Source organism: Erinaceus europaeus, chromosome 8 (assembly GCF_950295315.1).
Source record: "Erinaceus europaeus chromosome 8, mEriEur2.1, whole genome shotgun sequence".
In the NCBI taxonomy this organism is placed as follows: domain Eukaryota; kingdom Metazoa; phylum Chordata; class Mammalia; order Eulipotyphla; family Erinaceidae; genus Erinaceus; species Erinaceus europaeus.
The window spans coordinates 98,444,365-98,460,428 of NC_080169.1; the positions used below are offsets into that span (position 1 = coordinate 98,444,365).

At 39.2% G+C, this 16,064-nt stretch overlaps 1 protein-coding gene across 1 annotated transcript in view; it reads left to right on the forward strand.

Moving 5' to 3' along the window:
* The window catches only part of SND1 (staphylococcal nuclease and tudor domain containing 1), a 497,039-nt gene that overhangs the window by 221,596 nt on the left and 259,379 nt on the right, over positions 1-16,064 (forward strand). The window contains exon 12 of the mRNA XM_007526286.3: positions 12,343-12,443. Within this exon, the coding sequence (XP_007526348.1) occupies positions 12,343-12,443 (101 nt within the window). The remainder of the gene's footprint in view (positions 1-12,342; positions 12,444-16,064) is intronic.

Below are 16,064 nucleotides of genomic sequence, written 5' to 3' on the forward strand. Positions count from 1 at the left end.
AAGACAGTTAAAATTATGTGTTGTTGATTGAAAAAAAAAGATTTTGAATGCAATATTTGTCTTTAGTGTGGCAAGCTTATTTCATTAATCCTAATCCCCTCCAGATGTATCCAAGTTGAAGCATGTGTCAGAATTTCCAGCCTTTTTAAATCTAAGTGATATTCTTTTGTAGATATAGACCACATTTTCTTTCCCCTTACATCCATCCACAGGCATTTTTATTACTGACTGATACCCTCTGGTTATTGTAAATGCAATATACAATGGCTCATAAATCTCTCTTTGAGGCTAGCCCTGTATCTTTTTCATTTAGATTAAATATTTCAGTAGTAGAATTACTGGATCTTTTTTTAAAAATATTTATTTATTCCCTTTTGTTGCCCTTGTTGTTTTATTGTTGTAGTTATTATTGTTGTTGTTATTGATGTCATTATTGGATAGGACAGAGAGAAATGGAGAGAGGAGGGGAAGACAGAGGGGGAGAGAAAGACATCTGCAGACCTGTTTTACCACTTGTGAAGTGACTCCCCTGCAGGTGGGAAGCTGGGGGCTTGAACCTGAATCCTTATGGTGGTCCTTGCACTTTACGCCACGTGCACTTAACCCATTGCACTACCAAATCACTGGATCTCAAGGAGTTAAACAAAAGAAATTGTATAACTTAAATAGTATTTTTGCTTTATGTCTGACAAGTTAGCAATGGAAGTTGGAGGACTATGAGACGGTTTCTTTGTCTCTGCAGCTGCCTAGAGCTTGCTTGCTTTGTGATTTTTTTTGCCTGTCTGGATTACAAATCCCACTTTTTAAATAGGTAGATCTTTCAGTGCTTTTCGTTTCCCAGTATGTATTTGTGTTTGTGGGCTGGCAAGATGGCTGTGTGCATATGTCGTGTTTTCGGGGTCACAACTCAAGAGACCTGGACTTGTGGGTGGACACAGATGCAATGAAGGATGGTCTTTGATCAGTGTCGGTGTGTACTTTCAGGCATTGACCTTAGGTGTTATTTCTCTATGCACACTGTGCCTTTGATCAAGGAACTTCATTTCATTTAGTAGGCCTCTATCTTGGTTGTAAAATAAAAGGAGAGGCCTATGATGTTAACACCTGACTATCTTGGGATCTTTTCTTAGCAACAAAACAGAATCATTTATGTAACAGCAGAGCTGTATCCTTGAGCTATTTTTCTTTGTGCCATTGGCAAGTGTTCCTTAAGAATTATTATATTTTCCTTCATTATTCTCTTTGGGGGTCATGATACTCTTAATTCACCATTCTAGCTTAGGTCTGTAGTTTAAACTTACCAGAATATGTATATATTTTCCTTCTGCATGACTCCTAAATGCCAGCTCATGGGCATGCTGGAGGAATGGGTGTGCCCTGCTTAGTAGTGAAGGAAGTAAGGTTTTTCTGGGCTGACTTTGCTTACTCAAGCAATACCTAGCCCCCAGAGCAATAAGAATTTATTGGAACACTTGGCAGGGTGAACACTTTAGCCCCCACTTTTATTGCTTAGGTTTCCTGCTTTGGTCTTTTGGTGACTGGAATCATTTTCTCCACAGACTGCCTGGCATATATTTGCAGAGAAAATGTAAAGTAACCTTTTGTTTTTATCCGTGTCTTAATAATATCCCTCTCCCCTCCAGTAATTCATCTCAGATGCCATTTAGCAAATGCTTCTCTCCTATCCCCGAACCTTTCGTCTTACTTTTTATTATTGCTGTTGTTTTAAAGACTGGGTGACATTGTGTGTATCTATACAAAGACAGAAGTATCTCTGTGTATTTGTGCTGCTTCTGTGGCTGGAACTCCTCCAGGGAGAGTTCTGATTTAATTTCCCATGACTGCCACTGACCTTGGAAATTTTGGACACAGATGACTATGATTGACACTTGGGTAGAGGAGAAAAAAAGACCCACACTCATTCCATCTTCCAGAGGAATTCAGTTGGAGATGGTGGCTCGGATGAGGAGTGATAAGAGACATACAAGGCACTGTTTTCTGTACTGCCTCGGGATCTGTGGCAATCCTCTGCAGGGACATAAAGTGTGGTATTATAATTAGGTATTAGGATGAGGTATTAAAATCAGGCACCATGTGCAGTAATGAATAAGCTAACGGTCAGAGCATTAGCACAAACAGATTATTACACTTTAAAAAATACATTTATGGGTTTATAAGGACTCTAAGGTTCAAGAAGATTAATGAGAATACTGTCAGCTTTGAGCTTATTTTCTGATAGTAGTCTCTTGGTTTTCTGTGATTTATTTTGAAAATGTTTTATTTGAAATGTTTTCAACTATCAAAACTGTATTTTCCTAATGATTTTATATGTGTCTGTTGGTGACCTTATCCATAAACTTGCTAGTATATTTTCAGACTTCTTTAAAAAAAATCTTTATTGGGGGGATTAATGGTTTACAGTCGACAGTAAAATACAATAGTTTGTACATGTGTAACATTTCCCAGTTTTCCACATAACAATTTAACTCCCACTAGGTCCTCCTCTGCCATCTTGTTGCAGGACCTGAATCACCCCCCACCCCCACCCCAGTGTCTTTTACTTTGGTGCAATACACTTTCAGACTTTTAATATTATGTTTATTATCATATTATCACTACTTCCAAAATTATTTGCCACTCTCTAATGCCCCTTATATAAAAATGTTATTCTTTTAAATATCCTGATACTTGTATATGCTTCTAATTAAACATTTACCAAACAGGGAATTTATCAGGGAGCAGTGATGTCCACTTAAATGAATTCCTGACGTCATATAGAGACTCTTAGCATCTCCACAGACCCTACATTAAGCTGGATTTTACTTTCCCTCTCAGAACACATAAAAGCATCTGTCCATCTGGCAAGGGCGTGAGAGAAAGGGTTCATTTTTTATTCTATGCTTATAGAGAGTTTGTAGGCACCTTAGGTTAACATTCCATTGATGAAAATGAAATGTGCTTAAAATAGTTTTCTGTGGGATGGTAGGATGGGTGATTGTAGATGGGAGAGCTCAACAAAATGCATGTGAATAAACAACCAGCCTTAGCACCTAATTACAATGATTTGGAAGGAGGTGTTACAGAATACATTTAGAGTGGATTGGAGTGGTAGGAAGGGAACCTTTGCTTATGTCCTTATCTTTGCAGTATAGATGTGTAATTTTTTGTCAGTGTATCCATAAATGTTGAGTTAATTTAAGAGACATTCGAGCTCAAAACTGTCCTAATAGAATATAAAAGCTTCAGCCTTTGATTGTGGTTATAAAAGTAAATAGTATATTCACATCTACTAAAATTGCTCATTTTCTTTCAGATATCAGAACTAAGCAGACACTAATCATGTCAGCCAAAGGAGCTGCCTCTACCCCTAGTTCGTAATCATCATTTATGTTTTAAAACGCTGAATTCTAGAATTGTCAGCTGAATTCTAGAATTTCCAACCTATCAAGAATTAATAAAATCTCCTTTCCATCATGGAATTGATGAAATGTATCTTCATCAAACTATGGAATAGCATCTATTTTTCTAATGGTCATTGTAAGTTGGAGAAATATTTTTTCTATAAAATTTTTCTCACACCCAAATTTGTTTTTAGAATTAAAAAAATTAAGTAGCTTTAAAACAATAGAAAGTATCTTTACTGTTTTGTTAATAAATATTTTCATACATATTTTTATATATCATATTTGGGTTCAGAGTGCCCACAAGAGAAATGAAGATAACTCACCTGGCTAGTGACCTTACCTGTCATTCATACAACCCATGTCCAATCCTGATCCTCCACTGCTCTGGAATAAACATCAGTGTTGTGTTGTCTCTGTCTCTCTCTCCCCCCACCCCACCCTTCCTCCTTCTCCCGTGCTGAAAGTGTCCCTTGCTTAAGTCTTGATAACAAAATGGGGGTTGGGAAGCAGAGTCTACAAGCCTTCATATAGAAAAGAAGCTCCTGTGAAAATCAGAGCCAGTCACAAAAGCTACTATTATATGATTGAAAAATAAAACTTAGGCGCTTTATCTTTTATACTTTGGTGGGGAAGAATTTGTCAAGATTTGGAACTTGGGCAGTAACGCAGTGGGTTAAGCGCAGGTGGTGCAAAGCGCAAGGACCGGTTTAAGGGTCCCGGTTTGAGCCCCTGACTCCCCCACCTGCAGGGGTGTCGCTTCACAAGCGGTGGAGCAGGCCTGCAGGTGTCTATCTTTCTCTCCCCCTCTCTGTCTTCCTCTCCTCTCTCCATTTCTCTCTGACCTATCCAACAACCACAACATCAATAACAACAATAATAACTACAGCAATAAAACAACATGGCAACAAAAGAGAATAAATAAATATTTCAAAAAAAAAGAATTTGTCAAGATTTGAGCTCAAGGAGGCTGGGCAGTAGCACAGTGGGTACATGACACAAAGCCCAGGGACCAGCGAAAGGATCCCAGTTCGAGCCCCCGGCTTCCCACCTGTAGAGAAGTCGCTTCACAGGTGATGAAGCAGGTCTGCAGGTGTCTCTTTCTCTCCTCCTCTTTGTTTTCCCCTCCTCTCTCCATTTCTCTCTGGCCTAGCCAACAATGACGACAACAATAAATAATACAACACTAAAAAACAAGAGCAACAAAAGGGAATGAATAATTTTTTTTTAAAAAAAGGTATTTTAGGAGGCTCTTTTAAGTCCCTGTCAATTAGCCTCTTTATTGTCTTCCTAATTTAGCAAGGCAATCCCCTTATTTCTACCTAACCTATTTTTTAAAAAAGACTTATTATATTCATTACATGGAAGTGAGAGAGCATTTATTAATTTTGTATGGGACTCGGAGATAAGCCAAAGCACCTCTGGCACATGCAGTGCCCGGGAGTGAACCAGAAACCTCCAGCACTGAATGTCTGATTCTCTGCCAGTTGAGCCACTTAACCTATTCATTTAGATAATTCCTCATTTTCTGCTGCAATTATTTTCAGTAAATAAAATATCCAGTAACTGATAACCTGCAAAACTTAATCTAGAAAATGTCTAAATACCAGTGTGTCATTCTTTAAAATATGCCCAACTTATCTCTGAGTTGGGATGAATATGTATGAAGTACATATTCTTGTTTGCTATTGCTCATTAAGGAGAAAAGTGTATTTAATTGAATCTTTCTGTCTCATGATTTCAGTAGTCTAATGATTTAAGTCAACATGCCTTTTATTTATGTATATTCATCTGTATGAATGTATTTATTTATCCTGTGGATACTTACTTAACACTTTGTGCTAGACTCCTTTAAGAAAATCAGTTTGTGAGGGAGCCGGGCAGTGGTGCAACAGTTAAGTGCACATGGCAGGAGGCTCATGGACAGCATCAGGATCTCGATTCATACCCCAGCTCCCCACCTGCAGCCGAGTCCCTTTACAAGTGGTGAAAGCAGGTCTGCAGGGGTCTTTCTCTCCCCCTCTCTATCTTCCCCATCTCTTTTGATTTCTCTCTGTCCTATCCAACAACAACGACAGCAATAATAACAATAACGACAGTAAACAAGGGCAACAAAAGGGAAAAAGATAAAAAATAAAAAGAATGGTTTACAAGAAACAAAAAAAAGAAAATAGATTTGTTTAAAAATAACTGACATACAGTTTACAGAGTCAGATTCTGTTCTAAATGCTTTACATAAAATAATGTACTTTTTTCCCATAACAGTGAAATAGACTTACCCATTTTATACTCAAGCACAGAGGAGTTAGGTAATATCGAGCTTTACACAACTCTTATGGAGAATTTCTGGGAACCATGCCCTGAAGTCTGGCTGCTTCTTGTTTAAGCTATATAAAATATTTTATCCTACTACTTCTTTTTGTTTCTCAACCAAGTTAGTTGCAATCAAGTTAGTTGCAGCTAGTACTGCATTTTCTGTATCTGGACTGCATCGATGCATTCTATAACTACCTGGAGATTCTAGCATCATAGTGACAGGTCATTTAAGAGATTATTTCAGTAGTTGAGGTATCTTTGTCACAGCTCTTTGGGGATTTATGATGGACCATGTGGATTAATGGGTCTGATTATGTAGTAGTCGCATAAAATACACTCATATAACAGCTTAGTTCTATGAAAACTAAGCTTGGTTTACTGTATGGAAGTGTTATGGATTTACACTTCTTTTTCTTCTTACCTCATGTGGTTCATATTTTGTCATTTCATTATCATTTGCAACATTGTAACGTCTATGGAGTTCTTTGGTGGCCTGACCTTTTTCTAGTGATTAGTTTCAGGAAAAACATCCATAGATCCTTAGTCTTTCTAGGTGTGGCCTAAAGCTATTCTGTTGCACTAAATAACTTCCCGACTTTGAAATATAAATACACAGAATTGAAATAGAAATTTGCCTTAAATTCTCTCCCTAAGTTCAGCTGAGGGGTCCTTGAAATTGTTTTTAAGAAAAATTCCACAATGTAATAGGCCAAGAATGCATCAGATTGCCTGGTCACCTTTCTTTTCTTTGAGTATTAAAGATGGGAAACCATATATATGTTAATTGCTTAATCAGTTACAGTGGTGTTTTTGGATGTAGCTTTATCCCGAGTTTAAAACAGCTCTGCCCTTAAGTAGTTATTTTTTATCATTGAAAACACCAGAGTGGTCAGCAGTCAACATCATGGTCCTGAAAAAAAAAAACCTAATCTTCTCAGTTCAAAAGCAGGTCCTCAGAATTTCATGTCTCTGATTCTTTTTTTTTAAATATTTATTTATTTATTCCCTTTTGTTGCTCTTGTTGTTTTCTTGTTGTAGTTATTGTTGTTGTTATTGATGTAGTCGTTGGATAGGACAGAGAGAAATGGAGAGAGGAGGGTAAGACAGAGATGAGGAGAGAAAGATAGACACCTGCAGACCTGCTTCACCACCTGTGAAGCGACTCCCCTGCAAGTGGGGAGCCGGGGGCTTGAACCCGGATCTGATTCTTTTTGCTACACATACTCATACATAAACTAAAATATTTGCTATAGTGCATACTCTTCCTGTGACAACACTTTCAGTGAATATAACACACAATCTCCCATTTCCTGGTGTTTGCATTTGAAATGTCCCATCTTACTGAACTAAATGTAAGGTAGGAGTTGCAAAGATCTAAGACACTCTATTATTATAATGTGTGGTTCTAGTACCTTAGAGGATTATGGAGTTGACAGATGCTGTAAACTTCTAGTCTTGTGCTTTTCTTTTCCATGTAAAGAATGTGTGGCCCAAACATCTGATGAGATTCACATGTAGAGCAATGACAAGCTGAATGAATCAAGAACTCTGGGCTCCTTGTGGTCACTGCTGCGCTTATGCCATGTACATGTCACATACTTAAAAACCAGAATATGCAGTAGCAGCATTGCTTGTGAAAGGAATTAAACATGTGCATTAATCCTTTACTTCTCCTTCTCTAATGCCATTTCATGTGAACTTACCCACATGGAACATGTATTTATCCAGCTGAAAGCATTGATGATATTTGCAGCTGTTTTTAAATGAAACTGTTTAAATGATGACTCTTTTTCAAGTGATTGGCAGGCCAGTGTTGAGTATCTAGAGATGTAAAACTCCAAGGTAGAGAAATAGATCTCAGAATCCACAGGAGAGAGACCTAAATGCTAATTACACATTGACTTTAATTCCTGGTTTGTCATAGCTGCCTGCCGGTGTGTCTTGGCTGTATGCTATTCTTGGGGCCTCATTTGTATTTGAGATTTCCTTTAATAATGTTGCTTCCCCAATGAGCTCCTTAATCTCTGACTTACTTTCAGTTTTTTCTTTCAAGACAGGAAAAATTAATTGGCAGATGGTTGTAGTTATTGGATCTTATGGATATTACATTTTAAATGTCTCTCCCCCTCCCGCCTTCTCTCTCTCTCGTTTTATCATTCCCCTGATTTCCATGAAAGTCAGTTTTTGGGTAGTCTTTCTTTTTGTCCTTCTGAACTAGAAGATGCTTCTTTTTGTTATTACCCCTTCTCATCACCACTTGATACTCATCACCCTCTTGAAGTATTGGTGCTCACTCTATGTGCCATCTTATTTGCACTGAAGAGCTATTGCCCCATTCCTCTCTGCTGAGGGAGAGGCTTAGCGTTGTCAAGTGCCACACAGCCTTGCGATTCTCTTAATTTGTTACAGTTTTCCCCTAGTAGTACAGCAGAGGGCTTGAATTTTTTTTTTAATGTGATTTGAGTGAAAATACAAAGACTGCTGAACCTTTATCTTTCCCTCCACTAAAGATTTCCCACAGAAGGCACTGGACCTATAGCTGTGTTCTTTCTACACTTGACTATTAAGTTACTTTACATCCCATGGTGTGGCCGCTGTGAGGTTTATTTTCTGTTGAGTTTAGATTTCCTGTGTGATTCTTCCATGACTTCGACCAATAACCCAAGTACTGCCCTAGCCCTCTTTCTTCTTCTGCAGTTTAGTTTTCAGGCTTTAGTAGGTGAGAATTTCAAGGTTTGTCACTGTAAGCAACATGCCTCCCCCCCCCCATCCCATCAGGGATTTGAGTCATGGCTGCCCTCCTGTTCTTTATCCTGTGTCTGACCTGTGTTTACTCTCGCCAATACAAGTGGAAAATTTTAAATTTCCTGGTTGGAGGTAGTACAGGTTTAACTTCATGCTTGCCCCCACCTCCTGTCTGATCACGTCCCCCACATTCCAGCAGTAATTCCAGTATAGACATCTGACTTTTAGGAGCCATCCTTATATTACCGTCTTTTGTGTCTTACTGTGTTATGACAACACTTCTTATAAGAAAAAAATTGGCCTTACCTTCAGCCCTTAATTGACTTCCTCTCAGATATGGCTCCTTGTTGCTTTGAAAACATGATTAGATGGAGTGTTCAAGCGAGTGATCTGACAGTCAGGATTCTGAGGCAGCTGTCCTTTTCAAGATTTCCATATTCATTTTTAAAATGAGTTTTTGAGGAACAGACAGTCTGAAAGGGTTTTAATGGTGCTTACCAGCAGTGTGACTGAACTTGATACTTGAGCAATATGCTGCCTTTAAACTGATCTTTGGGAACTAAAGATGCATTTAGGAAGGAGGTGGTTTGGGGCTGCTTCACCCACTGTGTCTTTTCAGTGCAAACATGTACAAACTAGGTCTAGGCCAAAAACAAGCATGTCTTTTGATGCTGTAAGGCACACTCTATATTGGGCTAAATGGCAGTGCATGCTACATAATTGTTTCCTTTGAAGCACAGCCATATTTGTCTTTTTTTTTTTTTTTTTTTTAGGTGTTGGTTAGTGTATCCTAAGCCATATATTTATTGTATATGGGCATGAAATGGCTTTTTCATTTTAGATGTCTAGCTTCCTTATCATTTGTATACACCCTCTTTCTAATTCAAAACCTAAAGCCTGTGTCTAAATCTCCTACTGTGTTTGTATTGTGTGTAATTGTCAGTTTGACTCACTACTTTGAAACTTGTCCGGAGCTTCTTTGTGATGGGCGTCCTGTTTGTTCTCCTTGATAGTTCTTAATTAGGTTTTCATACAGCCCACTGAAATTATATGTGATTTCTCTGTAAAAGTGTAGAGGTACATTATATTTAAAAAAAAATCTTCAAAGCTGCATGAAAGATTAAGGAGATGTTTTACGATGATGACTGGAGGCCTACAGAAATGGCGCCTCCTTCTTTTGTCAAGCATTAATTTGAGAAACTTTTGTTAAAATTCAATCTTTTTATTATATATATTTAGTTGCCACCAGGGTTATCACTGGGGCAGGGTGCTGGCACTACAAATCCACTGCTCCCAGTGGCCTTTTTTTTTTTTTTTCCTGTTTTTTATTTGATAGGACAGAGAAAAATTGAAAGGGGAGGACAGATAGGGAGAGAAAGAGCTAGACAACTGCAGACCTACTTCATTCACCACTTGGAAGTGTTCCCACTGTAGGTAGGGAGTGGGAGCTCAAACCCTGGTCCTTGCATGGTAACATGTCCGCTTGACTGGGCACACCACTGCTCAGCCCCCAAAACTTTTAAAAAAGTGTTTAGCTATTGGCTTTTCTCTTTCACCTTTTCTCCTCTGTTGACAATAACAATAATAATTATTATTACTACTATTACTGCATGGGTCACATACTTCTAAGAATCCAAGACTCCAGGGCCTTCTCCCCTCTCCCCCATTCAGTTTCCAAGAGGAGACCAAGAAGGAGCGAGATAAAGACCCTGTAGTACTGATCCACTTTTGATGGAGCTTCCCCTTGGTGCTGTGCATGCTACTCTCGTGTGGTTCTAAGACTTGAATCAGAGTCCTAGAGAACTTTAGCAGGGGATCGATCACCCATGTCCTCTTTTCTTTATTAATATTTATAGCAAGTCTGAGCAGAAATTACACTGAGTTACCATAAAGCCCCTAAATGTACCTGCACAGCCTTCCTCACTATCACTTGTCCTACCATACTGGTAGCACATACTAGGAGCCATAGCTCCTAGTGTAGGTTCGCTGTTGTAGTGTACGCTTGTAACAAACACTTGCACCGCTAGCTCTAAAGTCCTTTGCTGGGCCTCTCTCTTCACTCAGACTCCTAGCAACCACGCTGTTGTTTTTATCCCCCCGTTTCATGGTTTTTGCTTTTTCCAGCATGTCATTTTGTTGAAACTGATCAGTATATATCCCTTGCCAGTTGACTTCTTTTTATAATATACATGTAATATGCCTCCGTGTCTTTTCGTTTTAAGCACCAGTACTCCATTATCTGTATATACCAGTTTATGTACCCACTCACCTCCTGAAAGCCATCTTGGTTTCAGTAGTGAAGACTAAAACTGCTATAAACATACATTTGCAGGTCTTTGTGTGGACATAAGTTTTCATCTCATTTGGATCAATACCAAGAGGAGTGATTGTTGGAATGTATGATAACACTATGTTTAGTTTTGTAAGAAACTGCCAGACTGTCTTTCAAAATGGCTGTATTCCTTTACATTTGTAATGAGTGAGAATCTCTTTGTTCCATATCCTGCCTGGCATTTGTTTGCTGTCAGTGTTTGGGATTTTGGTTGTTGTAATAGGTATATGTTGGCAGCTCATAGTTTTGATTTGATCTCCTCCATGACATAAAATGTAGAACATCTTATATGCTCATTTGTTAGCTGCATTATCTTTGTTGAAATACTTCAGGGTTTTAACCCAGTTTACTGATTTCAAGGCTTCACTGCTTGGAGATGATATATATGTGTGTATATATATGTGGGGTGGGGCAAAGTGAAAGACAGAAAAATACACCAGCACAAAACATTCCCTAGTACGGCTTGGGGTGGATGTGTCCTGGGTTGAGCACATGACAAAGCAGAACCGCTATCTAGGTGGTGGCTCAGGATTTATTTCTTTGGATTTGAGAAAGACCAGAGCACAGCTCATCACTGGCTTTTAATGGTGCCTGGTTTTGGCCTTTAGCCTCTGGCGCCTAGGACATGCAAATCCTGTTAGCAAGCATGTTGAGTTAAAACCTGGCTCTGGGGAGTTCATGGTTTGATACACAGGCATAATCTCTCCGCTCCTCTGGATAGGTGTCTGGGGACACTGGCTCCCCCAGCCTAGGGCTTCCTCCCCCAATGTACAACCCCAGTGTTCCTTTATCCCATCTCTTTCCTCCCTTCACCAGAATTCTTTGTTTTGGTGCAGTATACCATACTCAGTCTATGTTTCTCTTTATGTTTCTTTACTTTTTTTTCCCCTTAAGGTACACCTCTGAATGATATTATTCAGTATTGATTTTTCTCTTTCTTGTTTATCTCACTCAACACTATACTTTCAAGTTCTGACCAAAATATTGCAAAAGAGATGACCTCATATTGTTAGTGGCTGCATAGTATTCATATATATATATATATCACAACTTTCTTAGCCATTCATCTGCTGGTTGGCAACTGGATTGCTTCCAAATTTAGGCTATCACAAACTATGCAGCTATGAATATAGGTGTTCACTGATTTTTTTTTTTTTCAGATAGGTGTCTGTTTTCTTTGGATATATCTCCAAAAGAGAAATTGCTAGGTCTTAAGCATAGGGCCATTTCTAGAATTCTGATAATTTTCTAGATTGTTTTCCACAGGGGTTAGACCAATTCTTTTACCCATTTTAAAAAAGAGTTTTACATTTTTCTTCTTTGTATTGAAAGTTCTTATGTCTTTGCTGATAGTCTTTTATCAACTATAGCTTTTGCAAAATTTTCTCCCAGTGTGTGTTTTGACTATCTTTGAGGTGTGTTTTAAAATCTCACTCCCCCCCAAAAATCAAACTTGCATGAGATAATCTTACAGTTGTTTGGGTCCATACCTCTAATGAACTGTTTTGCCAGCTTCAAAGCCTAACTCATTTGGTTTCTTTATTTCAGGTCAATGTGACTGTAGACTACATTAGACCAGCCAGCCAAGCCACAGAGACTGTGCCTGCCTTTTCAGAGAGAACCTGTGCCACTGTCACCATCGGAGGAATGTGAGTCTTCAGGCTGACGTGGATGCAGCCATAACTAAGACACTGCTACTTATTCACTTCTCTCCCTCTTACCTGGACTATTTTTCTGTTGCTCTTAACTCAGTGGTTTATAATTGTTACGTGCCGGTATAACACTTAATGTTTGCAGAGTACTTTATAATCACTCATTAGCTAATCATAAACTTTCATTATTGTTATTTAAGATTTATTAGATTTCATGTGCTTGGCAGTGTGCGTTATTACTATTAACTAACGCCATTTATTGAGCATCATGAAGGCCTTAGGAAAAATCCAAAATTAGTTAGATTCTTTACGTATGAGCTTAGGAAAAGTTTCATGTAGAGGAATAAAGGGAGAATAGAAGAAATGGTGAGAGATAGAGATAGAGATAGAGAGAGAGAGAGAGAGAGAGAGAATGAGAGTAAAATGAGTAGATGACAGAGCCTTCCTCTTCTACCATACTGGCTTGATTCTGGTTACTTTCCCAAGTCTCTTGGGAGGTTAGTTGATGAAGAGCGTTTTTCAAAGGCAGTGTCTGATGGGGGAAGGAGACAGCCTGCTGAGCTATGCTTCCACCATTAATATTAAAACAGCCAGCCTGTCTGGTGGCAATTCTTACTCTGTATAAAATATACCAGCATGGTAATTGTTTCCTTCTCTGTTTAACACTCTTAAATGCTGTTTGTTACCCAACTGGTATTTTTCTTTTCTTCAGAGAGGGCATAGTAGCTTAGAAGAAAAGAATAGGTTTCTCATCAAAACAGGGATTGTGTTATTGAAAGTACAATGAAGCCAGTTAGGAGAACCAGCTCTAAGCTACAGCATATGCCTCTGCAGTGGATGAGATTCCCGTTACAGCTTTTCCTTCCAGAAGCCCTTGTACCAAGCCTTTCTCCCTCATCTGTGCTGTCACATTTGAAATGGCTATATTTAGCTACTGTTACCACTCCTATATTTATGATAACAGTGTTAATATTCACACAACAATCGGAGAATTCATCTTTGAGGAGAGCAGCTCAATATAGGTCTTTGTTGTCATTGCCACCACACCATAACAGGCAGCAGTTTTTGTTAGAAGCACCTTCTGCAGGATCTGCAAACATCAGATGTTTTTGAAAAGGGAGAAACTAGGACATATATTGGTCACAATATTATTTACAATAATGATCGCCAATTTAATACTTATCAGGAGCTAGATACATGCTTCTCTACTATGATAGACCGGAAAGGTAGAACTTCCCTCTACCAAAATTTATACTGTAGTAGTAAAGAGTCATCTTAATAGAAAGTCTTCCTGCTACCCATTTTCAGGTAGAAAACCCTATCAGCTCTGTGAAAAATGTACAACTGGGAGTTGGGCTATAGCGCAGTGGGTTAAGCGCAGGTGGTGCAAAGCACAAGGACCGGCATAAGGATCCCGGTTCGAGCCCCCGGCTCCCCACCTGCAGGGGAGTCGCTTCACAGGCGGTGAAGCAGGTCTGCAGGTGTCTATCTTTCTCTCCCCCTCACTGTCTTCCCCTCCTCTCTCCATTTCTCTCTGTCCTATCCAACAACGACAACAACAATAATAACTACAACAATAGAACAATAAGGGCAACAAAAGGGAATAAAAAAATAAATATTTTTAAAAAATGTACAACTTTGTTTTTGGCAAGTGTCTTTGAACCATGTGATAAACACTCCATTAGCATGGATTATCTTGTTTTATTTCCCTCCCTCCCTCCCGCACAAAGTACAGTGACAGAAGTTGAGGTGGAATTCCACAGATAAAGAAGGAGAGAGAGAAAAACCTGCAGCACTTACTCTTTGCAGCTATGGACCAGGGCCTTGAACCTGTTTCCTTGAAGCACCTGTAATGTATGCTACCAGGTGTACCCATCACTCAGCCCCCATATATTTATATATATATCTTCAAATTAAATTTTCATTGTTTAAAATTGTGTATTCTTTAATTGGCTATGAGGGAACCCCCCCCCCCCCCCCCCCCCGTTAGTTTGGGTAGTTTCTTATCTTTCTGTGATAGGTACTTATATACCACCACTTGCTTGGGTCCTCCTCCACCAGGAATTTCTTTCTTTCTTTCTTTCTTTCTTTCTTTCTTTCTTTCTTTCTTTCTTTCTTTCTTTTTATTAAATATTTATTTTATTTATTTATTCCCTTTTGTTGCCCTTGTTGTTTTATTGTTGTAGTTATTATTGTTGTTGTCATTGTTGGATAGGACAGAGAGAAATGGAGAGAGGAGGGGAAGACAGAGAGGAGGAGAGAAAGATAGACACCTGCAGACCTGCTTCACCGCCTGTGAAGCTACTCCCCTGCAGGTGGGGAGCCGGGGTTCGAACCGGGATCCTTATGGATCCTTATGCCAGTCCTTGTGCTTTGCGCCACCTGCGCTTAACCCGCTGCGCTACAGCCCGACTCCCTCTTTCTTTTTTTTTTAAGAGCTGTTTGTGATAGTTAATTTTCCAGAGTAAGTGATTGTGGTCATGTTTCATGTTCATGTCATGAAGCCTTAAGGTTTTAATGATATTGATCTTGGCTTTGACTGAGGTTGCTCCAAGCTAGCTTGTCTGCTTGAAGAATCACTCTTTGCCCCAGCCAACAGTCAGGTTAAATATGGGGGTGTGGGGTGGCGAGATGATTTATTTAGTAATTTGTTTATTTTTGCTGCCAAGGCTTTCTGGGAGTGGATCCCCACGTTTCCACTGCCCTGCATGGAGAGTCTCTCTCTCTCTCTCTTTCTCTCTCTCTCTTTTTAATTTTCATTTTACCAGATAGATGGGGAGAGTTAAACAGGGGGGCAGGTGGTGGTGCACCAGGTTAAGCGCATATGTTACAATATGCAAGGACCCAGGTTCGAGCCCCCCAGTCCACACCTGCAGGGGGAAATTTTTGCTACTGGTAAAGCAGTGCTGCAGCTGTCTCTCTGTCTCTTTCCCTCTCTATCACCCCTGACCCTCTCAATTTTTGGCTGTCTCTATTCAATAAATAAAGATGATAAAGAGAGAGAAAGAGAATATATCCAACAGCCCGCTTCCACTACCTGGGAAGCTTCCCTTTAGCACGGTGCTTCCATGTGGTGGCCAGTGGACTACACCTGGGTCCTCAGGCAAAAAGTAAAAAAAAAAAGTCTATGCTGCTAGGTGAGCAAGCTTCTGGCCCAAACTTTGCAGATCTTTCTATGAATTATTATTCTTTTATATATGAAAAAAAGAACTTGGTTGAGTAGCAATAGAAACTGCATGTCTATATGTAAGATTTGTGCCTATTCTGACCACATCCACTTTTCTGCTCCCCAGTTCTTAGAATTAGATTATAAGAAACTGAACTTGTTGTGTGGTTCACTAACATACTTACCATTGTGACTTCTGCAAAGTTGGATCATCTCCTTTAATTAGACCATCTTAAATGTATACTTCAGGAGAAAAAAAAATCACAGTATTTCTTATAGGTTACTTTTTTTCACAAACTAGACTTTGTGAGCAAATTGCTAGATTGCAGTCGGGAAAAATAAAACAGATTGACTGATTTGTTGAAACCGACCTTCATTGAAGATTAGGATTTTTGTCTCTCTTGCTGCCAGAGGTAGTCTAGTGATCAGTGTGTGTGTGTGTGTGTGTGTGT